The sequence below is a fragment of the Rissa tridactyla genome, chromosome 4 (genome assembly GCF_028500815.1).
Source record: "Rissa tridactyla isolate bRisTri1 chromosome 4, bRisTri1.patW.cur.20221130, whole genome shotgun sequence".
In the NCBI taxonomy this organism is placed as follows: domain Eukaryota; kingdom Metazoa; phylum Chordata; class Aves; order Charadriiformes; family Laridae; genus Rissa; species Rissa tridactyla.
This window is the reverse complement of record NC_071469.1, coordinates 42,760,756-42,787,501: the sequence shown is the minus strand read 5'-3', so window position 1 is coordinate 42,787,501 and position 26,746 is coordinate 42,760,756. Positions and strand designations below refer to the sequence as shown.

Here is a 26,746-nt window from a genome sequence, read left to right as displayed (position 1 = left end):
CCTTAGCAAAGAGAAGGCAGAAACAGGCTCTGAGACTCAGTCAGGCTGATCAGGCACTGCCAAGTGACACAGCTGAAGAGCAGATGCTACCTTCCTTTAATTTAGCAAAGCCAGCAAGGTGGCTCAACAGACCCATGCACACATGACGCAAACCAGCTGCAGGCTCTACCTCTCGCTGTGGCAGCATATTAATCCGTCTCTCTCAGTACCACCTGCGAAGGACACCCCTCCTGTTCTACAGGGCAAACCTCCAGGTCCATACTAACCATCACTGTTATCCAAAGGTAGCCTGAAGTGAAAGTATGTAATTGCAGGTGACCATAACAATCAAGATGCGATGGCTTTTCAACCACCCGTCGCGTACCCCCCAAAGTTCCCATTCTTACGTGCTGTCTTGCTACACATGCCTACTCTAAAGAAATTTTAATGCCTGCCCTAAGAAATGTGGACTATTTTAATCTGCCTCTGCCCAGGATCCTGCTTGCTGTGTCTCCATCCTTCTCCCAGCCATAGCGAGGAAAGGGACAGTCTTGTACCTAGGTCTCCATGTTCACTTGTGCTACAGTCTTCTTGCCTAGCAAGTGTCTTAGACCGGGCAAGTCACTCTTTATCTTCACTACTAGTGTGAATGGATATAACAAAACCTCAGAAGGGTGCTGTCAGGCTGCACAGTTGAGCAATCTAAGAGAGAGAAAGCCCATACAAAACCACAGGCAAGGAGCTCAGCTGCTTGCATCTGACCTGTCTTAAACTTCTTCGTTAGGGTGGTTAATACACATTTTCATTCCTGGGAAATGAAAGGCACTAGAAACACGCAAAGGCTTTCTGAAAGCACCACTTTGATAATCATCAACGTACCTGGTACGCAGGTTGTCAAAGGCTGCTCTAAGCACAAGAAATGGCAGAGAAGAAAGTGTGAAGCTGGGAGGAGAAAGAGGACACCAGAAGGTAGTGGGGGTTAATGGTACCCAGCGCAGAATGAAATGCTTGTGGGCTTGAAGCAAATTGCGGTGGATGAGGCTGCACAGAACCTGCCAGTTGCGGGAGGCACCACACCTAAATGCAAATAGAGCAGACGGCGACTGAAGGGTGAACTACGAGGAGGAGCAGGATTTCTTCATTTTAAAAAAGAAGCATTTTTAAAAGGTGCTGGTAAGGCACCTACTGCAGTACACAGATACAAACCTCTAACAAAGTGCTCCTAAAACGGGCAACCTCTTTTCCATTAACAGACTAGCCCAGGAAAGAGGAGCGGGTGGTGACAAAACCAGGAGGCTTTTTTTTTTTTTTAAGATCTTTTCTTTTGACAGCATGGGCCCTAACAGAGTCAATGCTACTTAAAACTACAGTATTTGCAGACTGACAAAGCTCCAGGCTGACATTGCACACGCAAAGCTTTTTTTTCCTTGGTCTGGTACTCTATGCCTTGGTGTGACTTTTCCAGTGCTCACACAATCTGCTTTTATAGTGTTGGTACTATTTTGAGTCATATAATGTAAATCTCTGTTTCAGAAAATGCTTCGTGGCCTAAGACTATTTTGAAGAAAATTCATGCAACCCATCCCTGAATCTATCCAAACGGGCAACAAATCCTTTGACTGATGAAGAGAGGTAATGAAAGGGAATTTAATCTTGACATTCCTGGACTAAACAGTTGACAGGCAAGGACTAGAGGACTCGGTAGCACAGAAGACAGCTGTTCCAGAGCTGTGCCTAAATTGACAGAGTCTAGACATTATGAATGAGAGCTCAGCAGAGCTGGAGAAGCTTATGACAGCAGAGGTGGGAGTCCAAATTTTAATGACTCAATTAAAGAATGCCACACTGAGCTATTTCTACCTCCGTGTCCTTACAGCTGCCCTCCTGCTACTGTGGGTGTAATTACATAAGACGCACAATCCTTTACTGGAAGGTGGAATTATTTAAGGAAAACAGCTGGCAAATTTAGAGCTAAGTAGGAGCACAGAAACGTCAGTGCTGAACCGAGAGTGTGTCAGACATGACCCAGATACCTAATTAGAAGTTATGCTGAAATCTAACTTGCACAGGGCTCAAGAAACAGGCTGCCTGAATACAGCTGAAAGGCTGCAAGAGATACGTTATTGAGCTTTATTGCCCTGATTGCATTAGACGCTGCTCTGATCTCTCCTCTCTTTCTCAGCTTTAATTTCACAACACTGACAAAATTGCCAGGGAAGAGGAGGGGAGAGCAGTGTTACAGAATAATGATGCAAAAAGCCTTATCTGTGAGCTCCAAGGGGAGTGCCAAGGTTGCTGGAGAGCTTCCCCCAGCACAGAGAGGTGGGAGCTCACTCGGCTTCACGTCCATCCATCCCCACCTGACCTGCTCTGAGCCAGCACCTGGCCCCGGGGACTGAGGAGCCAGGAGGGGGATGCTCCCTGTGCAGTGCTGGCTGTGGTAACCCCTCTGCCTCAAGCACCCCTGCATCCCCAGAAAGTACTTGAGGAAAAAAAAAATGGGGAAATGTGGAGGAACCCGCAACGCCCGAATGCTGCTCTGTATTGAGTTTATTTATGTTCACACACAGAACAAGAGTCTGCAGCCGAGTCCCAAGCCACCAAAAGGATTAACAGTATAAGGGAATATAACACATTAATTAAGAATGGCTCTACGAAAGCTAACTATAATCAGTCAAAATATTACTTTCTTAAAATACGGCACTCTGCAAGAAGCAAGCTCTGGCTATGTATATTTTAATTTTTCCTTATGCTATTCTCCACCACAGCAGAGAAATACGTTCCTTTGTGTTTTTAAATAAAAATATCCAAATACAGAAGAATACGCTCATGGATCTCTGCTCAGCTGTCTTCTACAAAAAATCAGGGGAACTCACAGAGATATTCAGTTATCTGAATGAGTGAGATGGTCCCCATGGGACAGCCCATACAAGTTAATGGGGAAGAACAGTCTGCCAAGAAAGATTGTAACATGCCAGTGTGCTCTTTTATTGGAGCCAAGACATAAAATGTTTGTAGACTAGGTATGTCTCTTAACTTGATGCTCAAGGACCATTGCTGACAACAGGAGCAAAAAGCTTAACAGGGAACAAATGAGCAGTATCTCATTGTCAGAGATCATGCTCAGATATGCTAACATGCTACATAAAAAGCAGAAACTCATTAATTTGTTTATGTATCATGGATAAAAACAAAGATAACAGAGTGCTTACCAGACTCCTCCTTGATGGGCATCTTCCTGTTGGGAATTTGCACCCAGGGGGAAAACGGGAAACATAAGCAGTCAGTGTGGTGCCCCACCTCTGAGAGGGAAGGTGGTTGTGGAGCAGGATGAGGGACGTTACATTACCCCTGTATTTGGCACTAGCGCAGCGATTAATGGAAAACTTCAGACAGTTCTGTTGCTCACTGTTCAAAAAGGTTGTTAAAAACTTGGGAAAGGGTCCAGGGGAGAAACACAAGAGGAACTGAAGGCCTGGAAAAAGTACTCTGTAGTCAGACACACTTTCAGGGACACAATTTAATAACCTCACAAACAGAAACTGAAGTGGCTATTTCACTGCCAGTGACTAAGTATGTTTTTGAGGAGAACAGCTACCTTCATTGTCAACCCTAACACTAGGTTCAATACCAGAAGGTGATCTGGACAAAGTCAGACCAGAAACAAGAAATAACTTTTGGGCATATTACTACTTTAAGGGTAACAGAAACTTTTCTAAAGGTTACAGCAGATTTTTTTATGCCAGGCGTTTTTAAAATTGGATACTTTCCTGAAAGACATACAGTTGTAAAGAGGATTTGAGGCAGGGAAGCTGTATATAAGCAGACCAAACCAAAGGACCACCACAACCTCTTGCTGCACTGGCCAGCACAATGCGCAAAGGTCACCATCCCTCCTCTGCCCACCTAAGGTCAGCCCTCTCCTCCTGGGAACTGCACTGAACAGTTCAAGGACACACCACAAGACTTGTGAGCCTCCACACCTGTGTCATTTATTGCTGGGCATACGGCTGCAGCGTCAGAGCTGATGCCTGTCAGCTCCCACTGGGCACAGCACGGTGCCCAGACACACAAAACTTGTAGCAAAGCAAGTTTCTGACATCAGTAAACAAAGGTGCACTGACAAGCTCATTTTGGAAGTTTTTTTGTTGTCTTTTTGGTTGTTGTTGGGGTTTTGGGGGATTTTTTATTTGTTTGTTTGTTTTAAAGTTTCAAATTGTCATGTGTTTTCAACTTCTAGGCATGTATCATCTCCAAGTACATCTCACAGCTCTCCAAGAAAGCAAGCCTCTGTGTCAGGCACCCAACATTCTTTGGAGCTCTAAAATCAACCCTTCCTACTTTAGAAAAAATAAAATAAAAAAAATCCATAATGCAATATCCATGTAGCAGTGATGTAAATGATGAATAAAAGATGCTACAATGCAAAACTATAAATCACATTTTAACAGATCTAGTCTTATGAGTCTGTTTTTCCTACTTGACAAAAGAAATAAACTTTGATGTACATGCCACTGCCAATTCATTAGTTTCAGCAATAACAGCCTTGAATAGCCTTGTGATTGAAATTTTATCAGAATACAGTAACCTTTATTTCTTTCCCACAGCTACTGCTTTTCCCTTAGAAAGCTTACCTGTCACTGTGTCTCTAGTAGGAGAAAAACACAGACAGCATTCAACAAAATAACACCAGATATTTGGCAAATCTCTCATTTGCTAAAAAGCGTGGTTTTCAGTCAGTCTATCTGATTCAGGAAATAGGAGTGAAATTTACTGAATACTTAAGGGCAAAGGTAAAATATCAAAAGAAAAAAAGAAAAACCCACCAGAAATTATCCACTCAGGTGAATTTGACAATGATTTTGCCATCAACCAGCAAACTATCAAGTTTAAAAAAAAAAAAAACAAACAAGAAAAAAAGAGACACAATCCAATCCACAATAAAAATAGGTACAAAAATAACAGAATAAGACTTTCTATGAAATATAACACAAAATCCTACAATAATTGTATGTAAAACCTTCCACTGCTACGGACATACATTACTTTTCTTATCAGTCTGTGTTCTTTTGTGCATGTGTGAGTATAATTAGCATTTTGCATTTACCAACTTCTCAAAGTTTCCTGCATGTTATATTACTCCTTTCTACATAAGAGTTAATCTGCAATCCTGGCCATATTGTGGAGGTATCTGCATGGAGAAAATTCTTATTGTGCAAGTGACCTTGTAGCGGAGTACAATCCTGAGACTCTCTTCTTGCAAAGCATGCGGCCATCAAATAGGAATTAACTGAACAAAGACCTAATTGCTTAGTTTTATTTCTCTGCAGGACCAAAATATAATTTTCTTCCCTGCATGTGGTAGTGAATCATACATCAAAAATATCCAAGCTCATCAATTCACACCATACTCAAAACAAATCCATGGGAAACCAGCATGCAATTTTGAGAGATTTATCCACGTAGGAAAAAAAAAAAGTTAAAGAAAACATTTAAATGTATATTATTTATAATAATGGATATGTATGAAAAGCCTGAAAGCTTTTTTATTTTTCTGTTTGCCACCTCTGATGGAAGATTCTAAAGCCAAATCTATGGCAGTCTCAGGTGCTGTGTTGCAAATACACAACAGACCAAAGAGCTGAGTATTTCTAGTGGAACAGGCAGAATAAAACAAGTATTCATCAACTGTTCAGGGAATCCACACAAACCAGGTAATATGGTTTGTCCACTCTAGCACTAGGCCAACCCCCTTCAGCTACAGCATCTTCTGGAGACGTACTTTAACTGTCTCCAGTGCAGCTTTTAGCGACAGTGATTTCTGACTGGTGCGCTATTTATGGCTGGTAAAAATAAGCTGGTGCACTATGTAATTCTTTGCACTATTTAAAGTAAAAATCCAAACCCAACCCTTCCTTTCCACCCCACCCCAACAGGTACATTAATGGTAACTTCAATATTGTAACTGAGATATATCATACATAGAAGAATCACTCACCTAATGCATGTGTAAAAGAATAGAAAATAATTCATGAAACTGGATTTACAGTTACTAAAGTTAACTTCTGCATTTCATTAGAATACCACATTGATTAAAGTCAGGAAATTTAAACTCCAGAACAAACTGCTGTGTTTTGCAATATAAGCCCTTTAATTAAAATGCAAGTAAGAATCTGCTCAATAAATAATGCCCTGAAAATCACTTCGACTAAAAAAGCCAAAGAATGATAGATAAGAATGAACGGAATATATGCATGGAATAATGAGGCAGATGTATTCACCAAATAGCGAGAGAGGTTTATTTCTCTAATGGCTGGAATAGCATTGAATTAAAGCAACAGCTTCAAAGTAACAGTTGCCAAACCACACTCAAAGATTTGCTCCTTCACTTGGCTATTGATTACCATTGGGCACTTACATACCATCACTTCTGCAGTACCTCAAGGTAAAAATGGTTTGTCTAAGGGTGAGATCTTCACATACGCCTCGGTGGGTACGTGGCTTCCCAGGCGCAGCGGGAGCAAAGCTGCTCTGCTGTGTATTTGATGCTTAGCAGCCCGCAGGAGTGTTGGAGGCAGGGCAGAAACAAAGCAAGAGGTGTGAAAAAACAAAACTGTGTTGGTAGAGCATTCACCACGCAACCCCCAGGTTGCCGTGAAGTGAAGACAGGAGAGGTGAAGTATTGCAGCTTGAGTGCAGTCTGCTCAACACTCGCATCCAAAAAAAATCAAAGCCACGCAGTACTTATAATTAATCTCTGCTCTTTTGCTGTGTCATTCAGATCTGGAAACAAACTTTTGTAATAACGCTGCGCTTTTGAAGATAGCAAGATGAATGCAGAAAAGCATTAATCATTCATTCCTATGAATTTCTACAGGCATTGAAATATTGTTGACTTTTCTTTTTAATGCTTTATTCATTAGCCACAATATTCCATCAGCTAAATGCTGTGTTTCAGAATAAAACTGCAGTCAGCAACAAGAATGCTCTTAATATGTCACATTTTTTGTTATTGTGGCTGAATTACCAATTCATCTAAACACTGGAGTTCAGCAGGTAATTTATCATCAAATCTGTCTCCATTCCAGCTTGTAGTCTCTACTGGAAGACTGAAAAGGCCTAAAAGCAATTCTTGGAGGAAAAAATAATATTAAAAATCAAACCATTTTTAATAGACTTGCTTTGTTCCAAGCTCATAGCTTCCATTTGATGCGTTCCAGCCCAGTAATTTTTATGATCATATTCTTCAGTAAGATAAATTATAGTTTCGTGTTGTTCTAACATCTGCCCAGGTGGCTGGAAGGTCATCTTGGTTTTATTTTCCCTTTTGACATCTCTGGTGACTAGGAAGAGCAGACAAGTCACTGCAGAAAGATAAAGCTAGGCCATTTGGCGATTTTTGTGATTTTTCATTGTATTTTTATTGCCCACAAGAAAATCCATGTAGCACGATTGCTTAAGCTTCTGATTTATCATAGCTTCACTCGATGGATATAGAGGTTCAAATCCAGCAACGACAAGTAGGACCAGGAAGGACCTTCACAATTCTAATATAAGGGAATTAAATTCCTCATAATATTCAGGGCTTTTAGATAGCATTTGAGAGGCTATTTTACCGACTGAATACGAAAGTCTCAGGATGTGTTTCATAAGCATCTGCAGTGGCCTAAGCCAAGCTTTTACACACCCACTGCTGTGATGTGCATTTTGTACTGTGTTTTCCACCTCAGGTGTGGCTGCTTTCGAGTGCTGTCATATGAAAGTGCGTGGTTACGTAAGATGTCCAATCTTGGCAATTTCAAAAGTGATGCTTAATTTCATCTAATCATTTAGGATTTATCCCGTAATGTGTGCACACATTGTCAAGAGATGTGTAAGCTTCATGTGATGTATGATCACGCTGGCTAGTGTGGAGATGAGCAGTCCCAAAGGGAACGGAGAACTATGAACGAGACACATAGAAGTGGCATCAACAGCCAGCTATGAAAACCATCCTTCCTCTGAAAACTCAGATTACCTGTGGAGTCAATGTTTGGGCTGGGATCATGCTACACAGCTAGGGAGGACCACTACGTGGCATGAGCTGCACACAAAAAGAACCACACAAGCTCCACCTGAGCTGGGAGAGCACAACACCAACACAGCGTGGCTTGCGATGAAGGTGAGCTTCATGAACTGAACTAGAGCTCAGTCGCAGCAGAGGGCAGCGATGCACAAACACCAGCAGTCCTCAAGCTGCACAGCACCTACAAATGCAGAAGCCTGTCCTTGTTTATTTCTAGCATGCAACACTAACCTCTCTGGGGCTCTACTTTTAAGAAAAATTGCACGCTTTTTATGTGTATGTGAGTGTACACGTGCATATGCACAGACAGATATATCAAATATTCACTGCTTAAAATACTAATTCTAGTTGCTTTCTCTTATTTCTTTGACAACCGTATCTTATTCAATTAATCTGCTATCCCCCTTGTCCTCTGAAAATCAAATCCTTTAGCACCGTAACAACAGGCAAGAATCGCTACACTTCAGAGAGCTGATTTTTGACTTTCACAGAATCATAGAATGGTTCGGGTTGGAAGGGACCTTAAAGATCGTCTAGTTCCAACCCCGCTGCCATGGGCAGGGACACCTCCCACCTCCCCTCCCCCAATCCCTCTCACCCTTTGAAAGGCAGGAAGCTGGATGCTCTTAAAGAGAAAAGGGAGGGAGGAGGGAGCTGTGGATGAAGACAGTATAACTCTTTGGCTCCTTAACTGGGTTAATTTGTCTCCTGGCATGGGAATAGAGAGTTTAAGAGAAAGCTATAGGAAAGAAAAATTGCAAGGCATGCACTACTTGTGTAATAGTTGACATGTCTAATGCTATGTGATTCACAGCAGCTTTGAAATACTAGATTAAAAGGAATAACAGCCTTCTTATTGAGGGAAGGGTGGATTACATTTCCATTGGGTGCAATTTGGAGAAGAGATGCATAAAAGAAAATGTAAGTTGTGATGAAGCAGCCCAGTCTTGACTTGAATTAGTTTAAATGCAACTTGCTCAGAGCAATTGATTTCTGATGAGAAATAAGTGGGTTTGTATGCTCGACCAGCGTTTGCAAGCCCGTTTCCTACACGCAATTGCACAACACTGTTGAATTTATTGTGTAGCATCTGCTGTACATAAATGTGGAAAACCACCAGAAATGATACAGTACTATATCTGTGTATATAAATATACGTAAATTTTAACATAAATGGCACATTCTTTGTGTCATTTATAAACCAGTAAACACCCAAAATTATTTTGGATATTGACCTAAGTTTGGCAAAGGTTTTTTTCTTGTTTTGCTTGTTTTAACTAAATGGGCTCACTCATGTTTAATCGAAAGACTGCATTTTGTTTAGATTTGGGACTACATACATCTACTAACTTTGCCTGAAACAGAGTCAATACTGCATGTCAAGTCTCCTGTTTCTCAAACCAAAACTGCAAAGGAAAGGCAAAATAAAATAAAAGAAAAAAAGAAAAAGAAAAAAAGAGATTGGCCTGGGCTGGAAGTTCAGACCCGGACACTCATTTTGACAAATGTTTTGGCTGTTCAGGTTCAAAGACCGGTGTCACCCCAGACACAGGGATGGCTGGTTTAGATCTATAATGAAACCACCCAAACATTCAGGGAAATCTGTATTAGGCTCAGTTCTCCTATTACAATCCTATGGTCAGATGATGCAAGCAGCTGGACAGGCAGCCCAGGGGAAGCCAAATCCTTGTGCAGCCAAGTTATGGAGTTATTTGGTCACAGTGAAAACAGTTTCTGTAAGGCACTGAGGCAAGTTCTTCCCCTGAACAAAAGCATTAAGAAAGCGAATGCTGTGGCAAAGTGCTCAGCCTTGGAGCCAGCTCTCCAGGCCCTGCCAGGTGATGGGTGCTGGCTCTTGTCAGCACCGCCAGTCCTAGTCCTGCTCCCCGCACCACCAACCTCTTTCTTTGTACAGTTCCTCAGAGCGAGGACCTTTCAAACCCTGGAGATGAGGAAACTGCTGTCCTCCCTTGCACCTCTGGCTACCACATCTGGATGAGAGATGCATTTGAGCTTCTCTGAAGGGAAAAGGCAATGAATGTCCAGGTTGTTCAGCCTGGAGAAGAAAAGGCTTCAGTACTTAAAGGGGGCCTACAGGAAAGATGGGGAGGGACTCTTGATTGTGCACTGTAGTGACAGGATGGAGGGTAATGGTTTTAAACTGAAAGAGGGAAGATTTAGGTTAGATATTAGGATGAAATTCTTTACTGTGAGGGTGGTGAGGCACTAGCACAGGTTGCCCAGAGAAGTTGTAGATGCCCCATCGCTGGAAGTGTTCAAGGCCAGGTTGCATGGGACTTTGAATAATCTGGTCTAATGGAAAGTGTCCCTGCCCAGGGCAGGGGGGTTGGAACTAGATGATCTTTAAGGTCCCTTCCAACTCTTAACCATCCTATGACTCTATGAACACCCTCAGGCTGACACTGTGGGAGCTTATTTTGCAATGGGTGTACAAAGTTGTCCAGCAGAGTTTAGCTGTCCTGAACTAAGCCATCAGGGAACAGTATCAATAATAAATTATTTCTTTCCCAGCACTATGGGATTTCCATACTCCAGCCAAATTCATTTCTTTTGAGCGAGTGACATTCTGATGTGTTCCGGGACAACTCTGAAGGCATTTGCCAAGACACATGCTGGCTTCTTCAAGACACATGCTGGCTTCTTCAGACAAAGACACATGGCAATTTAAACTTGGTTTAGATCATGAGTCTCGAGTAACGACAGGCCATCTGGCACATTTCAGTAATACTGGCACTTTCTGCTCAGAGACATCTGGGACTTAAGACAGACATGGCAGGTCAGGAGTGAAACTCACTGGCAGGGCTGTGTGCACAAAGCTTGCACGGCAGCACTTAACCCAAGCCGGTACGGCCAGGACATCACCCAGCAACCCATTCACAGCCACAAAGGCAGCTTTGGGGGCAGAGCAAGAAGACAGGCGAGCGTTGGGGTAAGGGTCAGCAGCAGCGTGTGTGAGCGAGATGCCAGCTAGGGGACGGCTGCTGGAAGGAGGAGGTATCACTCAAAATGAAGCTGCGGGGACAGGTGCCTGCTTGAAGTCAGCGTGTTACGGGTCAGAAAGAATCACAGAATGGTAGTGTTTGGAAGGGACCTTCAGATGATCATCTAGTCCAGTCCCCCTGCCAAGAAGCTGTATCAAAACCTCTTGGGAGGAGGGCAGAATGGTGCAAGGCTTGTCGACTGCACATCTCCCTTGGGTTGCAGTAGCAAAGATGCTGGTACACAGGATCACACACTACACTGGACCAGGAGAAATCTGGAATGAAGTTGGGGGTGGGGGGCAGATTGAGGAGCAATCTGGAGGCTTTTTGCACTGGAAAGCTCAGCTGTCGCAGCACTGACTTCTTTCTGACTTTTCTGGCTTCTTTTGATAATATTGTATAGGGCCAAGTCTAAATCAGTGGGAGAAGAAAGTATACGCATTTGATCCTCCTACCAAACAGGAGGTTAGTTTTAAGATACAATTGTACGGAAAGCAAAAAGATCAGAAAGCCAGTTTAGCTGCTGGTTAGTATAATGAAATGTTCTTACTGCAGTCTGATGACTGGGAAAATAGAGAATTGCCAATTCATTTACAGAAACAAAATCATTACTGAAGAAATTGTTTTCTCACTAAAAGAGAAATGTGCAACTCCATTGGCAGCAGCTGCCACCATGTGCATTGGCTGACGACCCAGTCCGGGCATGCACTACTCAATACCTGCCCTCAGTCAGTTTTTCATTCCACATTCTAAACTTGCCGTTGGACAAAGTCAGATACGTGCACACAGATGCCACACAGACTGGTTTCGTCTTACTTTCATTCTCTACGGCTTGCCCATAAAGGTGAAGACTTAACCAAGAAGATAATGGTGTGACGTGTCCTCCTTTGACTGACCTACTTTGAGCCAAAAGCTGGGGAGGAGGATACACAAATCTACTTCTAATGCAGATTAAATCATGCCTTTGGCACAGCATCCCCATACGGACTCATCATACATTTAAAAAAAGGTTTTTTCATCCTTTTCCCAGATTCATGTTTTCAAGAGGGGACCATTAATGATAACTCCCCGAGGCTCGTTCTCCCCGTGTTACACAATGCCTCATTCACAACTTAGGCATCAGGACAGATGAAAGCAAAACAGAGATGAGCGGTTCTTTCTCTGGTACTCAAACTTTAAATCAAACACCCCCTTTGCTGTACTATGAACAGAGCTGCCTGTTTAGAGCACCAAGATGCTGCTGTAATGTTTCTTTTTCTTTAAGATTTTACATTTCTCCTGTGAGAAGCAATTACAATAGAAGTGTCAAGCAAAAATAAACCCCTGTTAATCACAGTCACTGTGAGCCTGCCAAGTAAATCACGTCTCAGTGTCGCTATTCCATTTTTCAGGTAGAAATAAAAAGTGTGTGAGAATGCCAGAGTCTAGAAATTAAGCTCTTCCCAAGAGGGGGTCCAAAGTTTTTGAAAATACAAGCTCTTCTCTTGTGTTCATGACATTGAGTGGAATTATACAAGTGCTAAAATTGAATATCCGATGATCATAAGAATAATTCAGGTTGGAAGGATTCTCTGGAGGTCTCGTCTACTCCAACCTCCGTCCAAAGCAAGGCCAAAAGCAGAGTTAGGTTAGACTGCTCAGCTCCAGCTGAACAGCTCCAAAATGCTGGTTCCACAGCTCTCCAGGCCACCGGGCCCATGCTCAGCTGCTCTGACCATAAACAACTTTCATCTTAAATCTAGCTGGGACTTCTTCTCCTGCAACTTGTATACATTGTCTTTTGTGCTTCCACCATGTGCTTTTGAGAAAGGGTCTGACCCTGTTTTCTCTACAGCCTCTCATTCCCTTCAGCCTTCCCTTCTCCAGACTGAACACACCCAGTGACTTCAGCTTCCGTTCAAACAGAGGTGCTCCAGCTCTTTACCCATCTATCACAAGTACTGAAATCATATATAATTTTTTTTTGTTTGTTTTGGTCTACAACTAGGCAGGTCTATGCATCTGAAAGGAGAAATGAGAAGTGGAGAAGATTTTGGGCTCTGAGCCGAGCCATTATTTTCCCCAGACTTTTCAAACTCAGAGGTTTCATGCACTGCCTGGTGCCTCACAAGGGAACCGCCTTCAGATCCCTTCACCTGAAGGGAATGGTAGTGAGCTTGTTCCCCTCCAAACCTGAGAATTTTCTGTGAGCTTTGGAGGGATGTTTTCTTCTTATTTTATCTTCATCTTTTCACTATTCCCTGTGCTGTGAGAAAACAGCCATTTCAAGGTGACGTAATTGCAGCTGCTCTTCCAGAACAGCAGAGTGCAAGGGGGCACTTTCTATTGCGCCAATGGGCTGCCAACTGGGGTGGTACCTAAAGATAAGTATAAACAGTTTAAAGCTGCTGTGAGGTCTCCTGTTTCCTTCTTTTGAGTAACAGGTGGTGGGTTGATGACCAGATCAATTGCTTAATCAATGCTATGGATATTAACAGGAATATCATAAACCTGTTTTAGCAGAGTCAATCTTAAGACATCCAGTCTGTGTATTGCAGACTTGAGCTTATGGAATGAGTTTTCAAATCAGATAAATAGTTATTTTCCCCAGGAACTGTGAAGAACAGTTAGCTCATGCCTGATCCAGCCATAACCTGCAATTTAGCAATGCAATTTTCACATCTCATTCTAGATTCATGTTTCTTTTCCACTGTAAAACCCTAATCCTGCAACTGTCAGTTACACTGACTCATCACCCTGGAATCAATTTCAGACAGAAGAGCTTGTTGCTCAATAAAAAAAAGGATTAACTGGACTGAGCCTCATTTAAGTAAAAACTTAATTCCAATTTCCACATTCCCTGCCTATCCCCAAGAACCCTGTAGATCTGTATTCCATTGCTGTAGTTTAAGTTGGACATTTCTTCTGTTACAAGGATATCAAATCACACCCCTGAATCAATCAACACAACCTCAAACTCTACTCAATCCAACCATTTTCAAAGTAAAGACATTTTTGAAGTGCTTCAGCTCAGATATGCTCCGCTGCAGGGAACCCCCTTTGCAATGGCTTGACACCAGCTGTATTGCCAGCATCCCTGTTGACAAGAGATATTTCCCCATTATTTTACATCAGTATAAAGACCCCAAGAGGGGCCGCTTTGAACTGCCAGTCTTCTCTCAGTTATTGGTGTGCTGTCTATGTGCAACACAACTTTCACATTTTTAGTGATCATCTGAATTTTGCTGCAGCGAAGTTGCAGCCACAGAGAACGAAGCTCTTCACTTTTCAGAATAGGAAGGGAAACTTCCCTAAAGAGACTCATCCATGTGCATATCTGGTCTGATTTGGAAAGAGACTTTGCAGGACAGAAAAAATAATATTTACTTTACAGAGATACACAAAATCATATTGTAAGTCACAGGAGTAGTTCGATATGTCATACTGGATAACAGTCTACTGGTGGAGAGAGGGAAAACAATAGCTCTGTGCCACTGTAGTGAATACTACTATCAAATTAGCGAAAACAGGTACCAGAAGCCCAAGTACAAATCCTCCAAGCAATTTACATTACCCTCAATAAACTCATCATCTACCAATGGCAAAGTTCTTTGTTGCACCGGCAGATATTTTGTCTTGAAAAACATGTAGGAACAGTTTTGTACTTGGACTCACAGCTTCTGTACCATCCACACTTTTGTACACATAGCTTGAATAAAGCAGCACACATGCATAAAAGGTATTTCACATTCCTCTACTTAAGATCAAAGTCTAATAAGAGTATCTGGGTACGAGAGAGAAAACAGTTTCAACTTCCTTTCCTGAGTTCTTCCCTAAGATTGTCCTACCTCCATCATAGGGAATGACTCTGACCGGTGATACTGTGATAGCCACAAAAGCTATATAACATTTTTTAATAACTCACCTCAAAGAAATATAAACTCTTCCTTACTTAAAAAGAATTAAGAAATTACTTTAAAAGAATTAAGAAATCTTGGTTCAATACTTCACTCCCTAACAACAACATGCAGAAAAAATAAGCAGAGGGGGGCATTTTTTTTTTCCTACATTCCTTCTTTTTTGTGGCTTTAGCAGTGTGTTTCCTTAGAGCCAGCAAGTACCAGCTCACGTTCTCCTCCCTGCCAAGTGGGATCCTTACCGGTGACGACGCTGGGGATTTTGGACAGAAAGCTCTTGACAGTGCGGATGGGAACTCCACCTGTTTTGTCATCCTGCATTCTTGTAATGATGTCTTCAATCTGTCAAAAGGAAGGAAAGACTTAGTGATGTATGCAAAATGGCGACTGTACCGTTTATAGACCGTGAATGCTTTGGAGCCCTGCTCATAGGATGGGCTTCAAATATACCATGTGTATTACTGCACAAACACAGACCTAAAGATGCAGCTACTGCCTCCCAAATTTAAACCCTGAGACTAGAAACCATGTGTCAACATAGATCGTCTTGGAAGATGGTGGTTGGATAGTGACAATCCAACTGCAACTGTGCTTTTTTTGCTGACCAGGGATGACAGAAAGGTGTTGTTTGGTCCACATGTAAATTGGGTTAGACTCTACTGCAACCAGCATAAGGAACTTCGCGTCCAGTCCACTGTCCCCTGTTATCCCACATTCATTTTAATCCTCAATACTGTGACCTTGGGAGGGCTTTCCTTTTCCAAAGAGTCCCAGACAGTCATCAACGGCCTACGGCTTGAGAAGAGCATGATACAGAAAAACTACAGGACAATTTCCCCTCTCTCATGCGGTTGGCAGGGATGATACGTGTCCATCGTCATCGTATGAAGTAAACAACCAAAAGTTAAATAATCGTAGAGAAAAAACTTATTAGATTTTCACAGCCAAGCTAACTTTTAATTCACGGGCACATACATAATCCATAACACACAGGAAAATATACAATCAGCCTCAAAAGCCATGGCAATCAGAGGATGTCATTACTGGTGGAAGGAGCTTAATCCTCTGCCCACTTACTTTGAAACGGGAAGGGATTTTTGCTCCTTTTGAGGCTACTCCCCCTGCGTTTACTTGAAGGCAACACCAGGGAGAACAAAAAGCTGAACATAAGTACAGTGCATAAATTCAGTATCTCCAAAAAATCCCTTTAAGTTAATAAGGTCTCAGAAGCTCAACAAAAGTGAACATGAAGTTGCTGGCTCTGTTAGCTTGAGCAGTTGACAGCACAGCTCTGCCTGCTGCTGGTGACAGCGGCCAAGGCCGATGGTCTCCAGACAGGGAGCACAGCTCTGATTTTACCTAAAGATTTTCTCCTCACAGATGCTACAAAACACAACCTCAGCAGATCGGTTACGTGGTGGGAGCACGGCCCCTCTTTCTCCTAAAGGCAGTCCAAAAGCTCAACCAGCTCTCTTCAACTTCAGAAAACCTGCTTCGTTTAGATGTGCAAGTGCGTTTCTTTCACACACTTAACACCTACATTTCAAAACAAGTTTAATTTAAAGTCTTCCCAAGGCGGTAAGACAAACTCCCTGCCAACTTCAGACACTGAATTTGATCACTGTGTTTTTAACCTCAGGCTATCACTTAACTGAACTGTTCGCACCTTGTTTATATATTATTTTTAAGTTAACACATGCCCTGAACAAATTGTCAGCGGGAATGAAGTCACAAAGACGAAAATATCCTGAGATATTTAATAGGTTACGTGAGGGTTTGGTACCTACAGTTAATTTGTGATAGAATAATGCCACTTTTCCCCCAATCCAAACTCTACAAAAATTAATACCACCTTTTCCCCTTCCACCTGAACTTTATGCAAGCTTATTTGCTGATCAAAACAGTTTCTTCCAGTCTGAGGATAGCTGGAGGAGGAACGGCTCCTCTCAGGCTGGACAATAAGCATTTCACAGCACCCCATGGTGTTGAGAGGAGCCCGACAGCATCGTTCATCGCAAACCCAGACCTATGAGGCTACAGCACTCTGACACCAGACCTGCCACGGGGACAGGACAGCTTGGTTGCCTGCGAAGGGTGGACCAAGAAGGTCAGCCAGACTAAGACCCACTTCAACAAGGCAATGAAAAAGCGTGTGACCAACTAGTTATATGCCTTCATCTGTATGCACTTGCAGCTGCCATCAGGGAGAGATTTTTCCACGCGTATTAGGAGGAAACTACTCTGGAACGCATTTTGAGTCCTAAGTGTTCCTGGAGACATAAGGGCTTTAAAAACCGCAAGCATCATTTTTGGTAAAACTGGTTTCTTTTTTTCTATTGCAATGAAAAGTTCAGAATGAAAAATGAGCTAAAATAATTGTTGTGATGCAGGAAAATAAACTTCTTACTCTTTTGCTCACTGTAAACTAAAGGAACACCAGACATGATTTATGTCATTATCACCCCAAGAAAAGTTCCATTTCAATCAAAATCAACTTTTAATTACGTTAAAAGCAAAATATATTGTTTTTACCTAAACTATCCCCACTTCAGGCAATCAAGCAGGCACTGGTGTCTCAAATGTGGCCATTAATTTGAGTTTCAGTAACACTTATAAAAGCCTATTACAATTTTAAATCAAAATTTAAAAAAACTGAGATAACTTCTTCCCAAAAGGCTCCTTTCTTCCTCTTCTCTTCCAGGCTGCCTACTGGCACTTTCTGCTCTCCTTATTTCTGAGCGCTGGATGTTTCTTCTCTCCTTGGCTTTCTGCTCAGATGCCATACCTCCTTCTTTCCCTGTCCTCTCATCTGATCCAGACACGACTACACACGTCATCCTCCTACAGCATGCCAGCATTTGCAGTCTGCTGCCCCTGGGTTTACAGCCACTGGTTGTACATAGTCTTTCCATTCCCAACACGCTTTCCTTGTGCTCTCCAGCAAGTTTCTCCACTGCTCAAAGGGGACAGCATAGCCTACTCAAAGAAACATTTGATGATCATTTTATCCTTTCTTAAAGTTATAATCAAGTTTGAAATAAAATGTTAAAAACCTATATTTAGCAACCTATGTCAAGTTTTTGTTCAGTCCACTACAAACAGAAGATCTGACCCTTTGTACCAGCCTTTGTATTTTGCATCCAGCCAACATTTGTAGATACTACTACCCTGGATCTAAATTCCTGCCTAGCTATGGAAATGTTTTGTTAAATAAGTGATATAGTGACAAAGTGGGGAAAAAAGTCATTATTAGAGCTTCAAGTGTGGAGAAAAGCAAAGAGGGAACATCAAGCTTGAAGGTCACTTTCATCAAAGCTTTTCATCTTAACTTTTAACAGAGTTACCTAGACGCTTCACTGCTACTGATTCTCCCTTTGGTTTCTGCACGTCATTAAATAGCCTTTAGGTTTCCCTGACTAGCACTCAGGGAATAAGAGTCCTTGGATAGTTCATTTCATTCAGCCAGGAGGCAGGAACTGGCAAAACCAAGTGTTCCTCATATTTATCACTCCTAAATGAGTGTGCTCCAGTGAACTAACTTCTGCGCAACAGAAGTCATGGTAAGAACAAGAGGTAACGGACAAGAGGTAATGGGCACAAACTTGAGCATAGGAAGTTCCACCTAAACACATGGAGGAACTTCTTTACTTTGAGGGTGGCAGAGCACTGGAACAGGCTGCCCAGAGAGGTGGTGGAGTCTCCAACTCTGGCGACATTCAAAACCCTCCTGGACGCGTTCCTGTGCAACCTGCTGTAGGTGACCCTGCTCTGGCAGGGGGGTTGGACTAGATGATCTCCAGAGGTCCCTTCCAACCCCAACCATTCTGTGAAGAACAGGCATTGTTTTTTTTCTATTATGGCGGTCACTGCTATTTCAATCTGGGCTGATTTTGCATCAGTAAAGGGAATGGTTACTCTTTTCTCCAAGTGGATTCTGGGTCAATACCTCCCTGAGAAAGCCAGAGCAATTTATGTATCTGCTGTCACTGTTAGCTACACACTGCAATATATGCCTGACAAACTAGATCTTGCCTTTCCTCCTGACTAGTTGCTGACAACTCTGCTCCCTACATTTGTCCAGAATGATTTTATTTCACATTACCCCACTTTCAATGCATTGAAAAGGGCTTTTGGCTTCAGGGGCGTGTTATCAGTGGAGACGGGTCTCTACAGTAGGTAGTTTATGAGAGTTTACCAACACATTCTGTTACACAGAACATGCTGGGGATTTAATGCATACGTGGGATTTGCTGGTATTCATTAGACCTCTTTCTTTTCCACTGTCAGCACTTTTGCTGACCTAAGGAGGGTGAAGGTGTGATGTAGAAGACCTTGAATTTCTGTCAGAGATGAGATGTCTATCACTGGGAGATAAGAAGTCCCTTTTCTGAGGCAAGGGAGAATGAAATATTACATTTGTTGATGTGGTAGAATAAATAAGTCATAGTACAAGAACAAAAGTAACAATCACAGCCTGGCAGCTTTGGGTCAGTACCACACAACATCCCTAGTGTCACCATTATAAGGGGGAAAACAGCTCTCGACTTTGCAGTCGCTTCTCTTTCTCCCAGCGCCAAAATAAAGCAGGCACCCAGACCACAGCAGGTCAGCGTGCACAGCCTTGCTCAGCTCCGGAAGCACCCTGCTCACGGCCAGGGCTGACCTTGGAGGCGACATGCTGAGGGAAGAGCAAGAAACACATGAAAAACAAAAGCTAACAGCTTCCACCTGCCATGACCCCATGCCCGGACACCAACAACAGCTTACTGGAGCTACCCAGCCGAACGTGTTTAATTGCGATTGAGCGATTACCACATGATGATGTCAGAGGCCACCAAGGTCCCATTTTGCCAGCTCATTTTTGTGAGCTAGCGAGGGAAGTAGTACCTTTTCATATTCTCCCCTCCGAGTTAGCTGCACATAGTCCCTCGTACCCTGCAGGTGAGGTCCTGCTTCCTATTTCTGAATATTTCAGTACGCACCAGGTTCCTGTCTGATTACTCGCAGCAGGTACCCTACTCTTGGGGATCACTGTCACCAGCTAACCTGTGGCTGGAGAGTCTCTGAGCATCGCTTATCAGTGCCAACATTAACCATATAGGGTTGGATAGACAGCTCTGTGCAAAGCCAAATATCCTCTTTGCCCTGGCAGATGAGAGCTCTCATGAATATCAGTGGAGCTGGATGATACATGGAGGAGGGCATCAGCCTGCTGCCAGCTAGCATGATGGCAACAATCATAAATACATTTGATCTTTTACTCTTGACTGAAATATATGTTTAAAATAGACCATTTCTCACGTTGCCAACCCCTATGGGTCCGATAAGCACCCCTGACCCCATCAGCACGCCTCTCTCGTCTGCACCTGCTGAATCCTGCCACGCAGCCCCACACATGCACAGACAAGGAAAGTTAATTTGACAAGAAGTCTGAAGCCAACTTGCTTCACCAGTCCAGATAATTTCACTGCGCTCAAACACAGGAAGAGTGGGGGAAGGCACTTGTACACCTCCCTTTGTCACCCTCGAGGGAGAAAGGACAATCTTGTCTCCAAGACAGCGCTGGAGAGCAGCAGAGCAGCACCGCCAGAGAATTGCTGTGTGACCTTCAGCAAACAACTTCATCCGTCTCTGTCCAAGTCTCCTCTCCCGTATAATGGAGATACTACTGAACCACACAGGGGCAGTGAAACTTAATTCAAAGATGTCAGAGAAGGACTTGAGTGCCTCAGATAGCGGATGCTACACGACTATGAAAGATACGCTCCCCATCTCTGACACCCTTTCAGAATCCCAACACAATGGCAACAAAACCAAAGTGTGTCAGAGCACCGATGTGTCAGCCCGCAGGGCCATTCGGCCGCTTCCCACATGACTAATTTCCAAGGACTGCTGAGGGCAGGAGCACTGATGGAACTTGTCCTTTTCCCAATGGAACTTTTATCTCTGCTTCTTTTTAAATTTCAGAGCTCATCTCAGATAGGGACAGAGTATTCCACATAGCTCCCTCATGCTTGACTATGTTCTAGGGAAGAAAGAAAGGAACAACTCTCTTCTTCAGATGTTTATTGGGAAGGTGAAACAGAGCTAATAATGTCACCTTGAGACTGGTAATGTGCTTTAGCATTTATATATCTCTGTGGTGAGCAGAACGGAAGGATACGAGTGAAGCAAAAACCACCAAGGCGCTGGTCATGACTATCCATATACTGCTGCTAACATAACAAGAGCTTCACAAAGTGAGTATCTACTCAGCAAGTCATCACAGGTTTCATCACATCAATTGAATTAATCAAAACGATGCTTAGGGAAAAACTGCAACACTTCTTATTCAGCTACTGAGGTGCAACACCAGAGTCTGGGGAGAACCAGGCAGCAGCTTTTTGAGCAGACCGTGCCTCCCGTAACACAGCCTACGCTCTCAGCTCTGCACTGCGCCCCTGGACTGCGTTATAAGAAAATGTAGTGACAGAAAGTGGGAGCTGGAACTATTCCCCTCAGGCAGTATATACACAGTTGGGAAACAGGGTTTAATATTCAGCAGAAAAAAAAACAAAGCTTAACAAATTAATTCAGCAAACAGAGATTCTCCAAATGAGCTGAACTAATGCAATTTTCTCCCTCCCCAAAATCAAGCTTTTTAGCCCATCAGTGTCAACAGTTAGAAGCAAAAGACATCAATGCGTCAGTGTTATGCAAACTCAAATTTTTCATTAAAAACACTTTGACAGACAGCTCCCGATGAGCTCAAATTCTACATAAGCTATAATTGCTTAAAAGAGGAGGCTATTTTGGCATGTTAGAAAGCTGTGTAAAATACTAAAAGTGAGCTCTTGTTTACTGATTGTCCAACTGTAATTACGGTAGCAAATGCTTGGGACTCTGTTGCATTTTACAGCGTAACAGAAGTTTCTTGTGAATGGAGTGGTGCATTTTTTCACTATGCTTTTTACAGTTATGGTAAAGATGTCACATATATACATGTAATCAGCTTGAGAGATCTTAAACCACTTAAAGCACGGCTGCTCTAATTAGAAACCTCAGGTTAGCTGCAAATTAGACCAAATATTTACTTTGCTCCATAAGCAGAAGTGTTAAGCTTTTTATGACTGTAGGAAAGTATCATAAATATCCAGTGAAGATGATCTGAATTTTAAATAAAGCACTCCAAAGGAAACTAAATGGCTGTAGAATTATCACTGAGGCGTGAAGCAAGTCACATTTCAGTGAAAGAAATTATACCATTACTGCCATACAGTACGTATTGAATCACTTTTGTGTGACTGTGTCACTTTTGTGTGACTTAGGAACTATGCAAACACATATGCAAACCTATGCACAGATACACGCATAAGTGCACAGATTGTTTCAGCCAGGGAAACTGTAGGGTGGAATCATCTATAAACTGTTTCTCTGTGTGCAGTCTGAATTGGAGGAACCACTTTGGAGAAAAAAGGAAGTTCAGTCCCTCAGTCCCCTAAACAGTGCTGCCAAGGGAGCCACTGGTGCTGACAGCATCTGGGCTGTCGGTATCCGTCAGCCAGTGACAGCACTGAGCCTCCCAGACCCTTTTACACAGGTCACTGGTCACCTGGTACTAACTACTTCTCACCGTGCCATCCTCAGCAAGATGTGAATGGATAACCCTGAAGGGCTCCGCAATGACTATCTGCAGACAGAAGACCAAATCAAAACAAAGCAGCGGCGTGTGTTGATATATAAAGGAATAAAGTTATAACAGGAGATTTAGAGCTACACTTATGGTAATATATTCAGCACAGTCCCCCTACGTCAGTAATCAAGAGGGGCTGAGGGGGAGCACAAGAGCCTGTGCTTTCCTTTGGCAAGCTTTTACTGAAGTCACCGACTGCAGGGACTGACAGCATCGTACTGCTTCACTCCAGCCAGGGTCCGACGCACGAGTTGCTGTGGAAACAGTAGAGATTTTCTTTTCTGTTGCGTCACTGCACCTAATGTAAAACTATGCAGGTCTCCAGATTGCTCATACAGTGATGAATGAGAGCAAGTGGAGCAGACATGCCTACCACAGCCCGAATGGGGCCTATTGCAGAAGTAGTAAACTCTGTACATGACACCGCAGAGCTCCTTTGTGTGCCCATTCCCATGCGGGCATGCACATTTGGGGGCCCTTGCCATCCCCGCTGCAGGCAGGGCACCAGCGTGAAGTCCATTAACCCAGCCTCAGGAATGCCTACAAGCAAAGCTGTGAGCCAGCTGCCATCTGAAATAACATAGTACAAACTGCCTGAATTGGCAAGAGCCAGAAGCAAGAGAGTTTGGTTCAACATCTTTGATTTTGCGAGTGCTTCTGTAGGGGGTTAGCTCCCACACCCTGAATTTCACTTTGAGTTCTGGCCATCAACTAATTATTCTCATGCAAGACAAAGTTGTGCTGGAATGACCGAGAAAGCTTCAGGAATCTTAAATCCTCCAACAACACTGGGCTGTGTCTCCAATTTGTAACATGATTTGAGGCGAGTTTTTCAAGCCTGATTAGAAGTAGTACACAAGACTTTTAGTATTACACTAGATTACAAGAAACAATCAATAATCCTAGCCTGTGGAGGTCTATGCATGACCTGGCGTGAGAAAGCGGCACCTCCCTCTGCCCTGTGATGCTGAACTGCAGTTTGATAAACACAGTACTTGCAGAGGAAGTTCACTTTCCTCTGGAGAACCTACTATAATGCACTTCCAGATGGAAAAACACCAAACTTCTGTGGGTCAACAATCTGTTCCTACACAGGAACTTGCAGCTCCCCAATCTTGATAAAAATTAAGAGCTGGTTTTAAACTGCACCCAAGCCACCTCAAATCCACAAACCCAAGCAGACTCCCATTTGCACCTTCCCAAAGCTGGGAATTGGACTACATTCTCAAGGCTCACCATTTCTCTCCGGATGCTGAGCTGCCACCTCCCACTCCACCTGCCTTCAATGCAAGGCTGGGGAGGACGAGACTACCCTCCAGCCATCTCCTTCACAGCACCACTGGCATATGAAAATGAGCCTTCCCCTGCAACAGGGTGGAAAAAGTTGTTCCTGGGTCTGTCAGAAAATAAATTATTTCAAACAATGCTGAGCAGGTGTAAAAAAGACAAGTTGTTCCTCCTAAGCAACATTTTCCCCCCTTGCTACAAAAATGCAGCAATTCCTAAATAATTAATCTGAAGTATTTCATTAAATATATTATTTATTGACATGAAACACAGAGACATAAATATTAAGCAGATAAGAAGTGGGGACAGAGTTGGTGGATGCCTGATCAGTGTTTTGGCATTGCTACCGCTGTCTTTAAAAATCTGAGTAATGATGAGGAGGGACTGTCATTGTATCACCTCAAATACTCCGAGAGGACTCTGTCGTTCTCTGGTTCTCACTTTTTTTAAAAGCAAAACATGTTTTCTACCTGTCTAGCAGATCTTTTACAGGGAGCAAACCCTGCAGTTGAGATAAAAAAAAAAAAATTACATTCTGTGCGTTCCTGACTATATTCTGCATACAGAGAGAGAAAACAGAAAGAAACTCACTCCCACGTAAAGTGACTATTCTCTGTTAAAACTGTAAGGCCTAAATTTGCACTTGGATTTAGGCCCCACACCTGACGGAAGATTTGTGTCCATGCCCTCATGGAAGGGCTGAAAGGTAATGGTAGCAAAAAGAAGGATACGTGAATCATGAGACAAAGACTTCATACTGCAGACTTCTTGCTTCAATCTGAGCTTCCACAAAGCACTACCAACTGCAGGCAAAATCAGGTGAAACTATGTAGTACGAACTCGAGAATATTACGATATAATAAGAAATGCAGTTCTGTATTCATTTTGCAAAGCTTCATAAACATGTTCCTAAGTTCTCCCACAGTAATGAAGCTATTTGGAGCCATTCAGAAAACAGTTCCTAAGCTATTTCCAGTATGAGATGCAGAAGTTTGGTTTTGTTGATCCCTGCAGGAAAGCTGTATCACAGGCACCGAATCTCCACTGCTACCTTCCCCAATGAATTGATGAGGGAAACTATCCAGCATATCCCTTCTTTCTATTTTGGTAGTTGATGGACTCCTGTGGCTTAACTAAAATAAATTATGCAGAAATATATATATACACACACCAAATGTTTCTTTTCAAAACAGCAAAAAAGTGGGGCTTCAGGAACTGTTTTTTCTGCCTTTTTTTTTTTTTTAAGCAGTCCTCTGCGTATATAATACTGTGTCACATAATACAGTGTGACAGGTCATTTCATGCACCATTTAACTCTTTGCACTGCAAAGTGCCACACCACAATAAAGATTAGATACACCCCCCTCACCCCCAAATGCTGTGAAGTAGATACAAAGCAGAGAACTTTGTAAATGACAGGAAAAAGAGGAAACCTTATTCACCATCACCAAAAGGTCATATTTTGCTTCTCTCCCTCTCTACATGATAGCGTCACCTTGCATTTTTCCTTTACACGTAAAACTAAAAAATTACTTAAAATTATAAGGACAAAGACACAGAAACCCCACCCAATTTTTCACCCAGGATTTAAAGGTATCACTGCAAAAGGAAACGTTGTTTTCCTTTGAATTTCTGAACAGAGAGCAGAAACAGGCTTTGCGAAGATTAGTTTGTTGGAGAGTAAAGAACGTAGATCGGGTTTTATTTTGTTTTCATACCTCTACAAACTGTTTTCTCTCCATATTGCTTTTTAATGCCTTTTAAATACATCTATCAAAAAATCTCTTAATTTTATGACCACAAAAATCTACAAGATCACCACCGCTGAAAACTGAAGACCTCAGTTTAGCCCACGAAGAGACAAAGCTGAAATGTTTTGCACTGTAAGACTTTCTGTACTAGCGCTGGGAAAGAGTTCCAGCCAAAAGGCAGTGATGGGCAGGGCCAGTCTGTCCACCCATACCGTATCTAAACACTGCAAAGTAAAAATGACATTTTTTTAGTGAGGTGATAAGGTTCATGCATTTGGCAATCGTTGAAAAAACATTTTGCAAGTGCTCTGCTTCACTCTCTGATATGTTAGTGAGCAACAGTAAAGTGACAAATATTAGAGAAAATTTAGAATAAATCTGAGCATTAATCAAACCAGATCTGATACTGTCTGACCAAAGTTATCTTAATTTAGGAATTAATTTATTCAAATATGCTAAATTATGCTGATAGGCCCATTTGCACAACATAGGAGTCCCAGAGCCTCTTTAACTGAGCCACTCAATTGCTTTGGCCCTTGACTTTGATAGCAGCTATTGCTAGAATGAGAAAACCCAAGCCTTACATATTGCTAAGTGGAAGGCATGCATTAAAACACACATATGAGTCTCATAACATGATCATCATTACCGGATTCATTAACATTTTCATGCACTGCAACTACCATTTATTATTCTAAGACTGACTGGTGCTTTCCCTTTGGCAAAGCAAACGTTGCAAATCAAACAGCAGTTACAAGTTCTGCCGTGACTCAATTATGGTCCTCACCATGGGTGAAGTTATTTACTTCAACACAGATTTTATGATTTATTCAGTGGTTCTACCACTGTTAGCTCTGTACTTTGGTACCAACAATATTGTCAGTTTACTAAGAGGAATACTTAACAATTTATAATAATACTTTGGAAAAAGAATAATTTTCCCTGTTCTTAGAAAAAGAGATATCAAAATTCTTTTTCCCCAATGAAGTTTCTCTTCTTCTGCTAATATTGAATCAAGGAACACATTCACTTGCAGTAAACTTGGGGCAGTTAATAAAAATTATACCATGTCTGCTTTGCTTTCAAATCTCAGC

The 26,746-nt window shown here is 42.5% G+C and overlaps 1 protein-coding gene across 2 annotated transcripts in view; it reads right to left on the bottom strand.

The window, feature by feature from the left end:
- RGS6 (regulator of G protein signaling 6) overlaps window positions 1–26,746 on the bottom strand; it is a 294,403-nt gene that overhangs the window by 102,143 nt on the left and 165,514 nt on the right. For both annotated transcript variants that reach the window (XM_054200650.1, XM_054200651.1), the window contains exon 3: window positions 15,185–15,284. In XM_054200650.1, coding sequence (XP_054056625.1) covers window positions 15,185–15,284 — 100 coding nt within the window. The remainder of the gene's footprint in view (window positions 1–15,184; window positions 15,285–26,746) is intronic.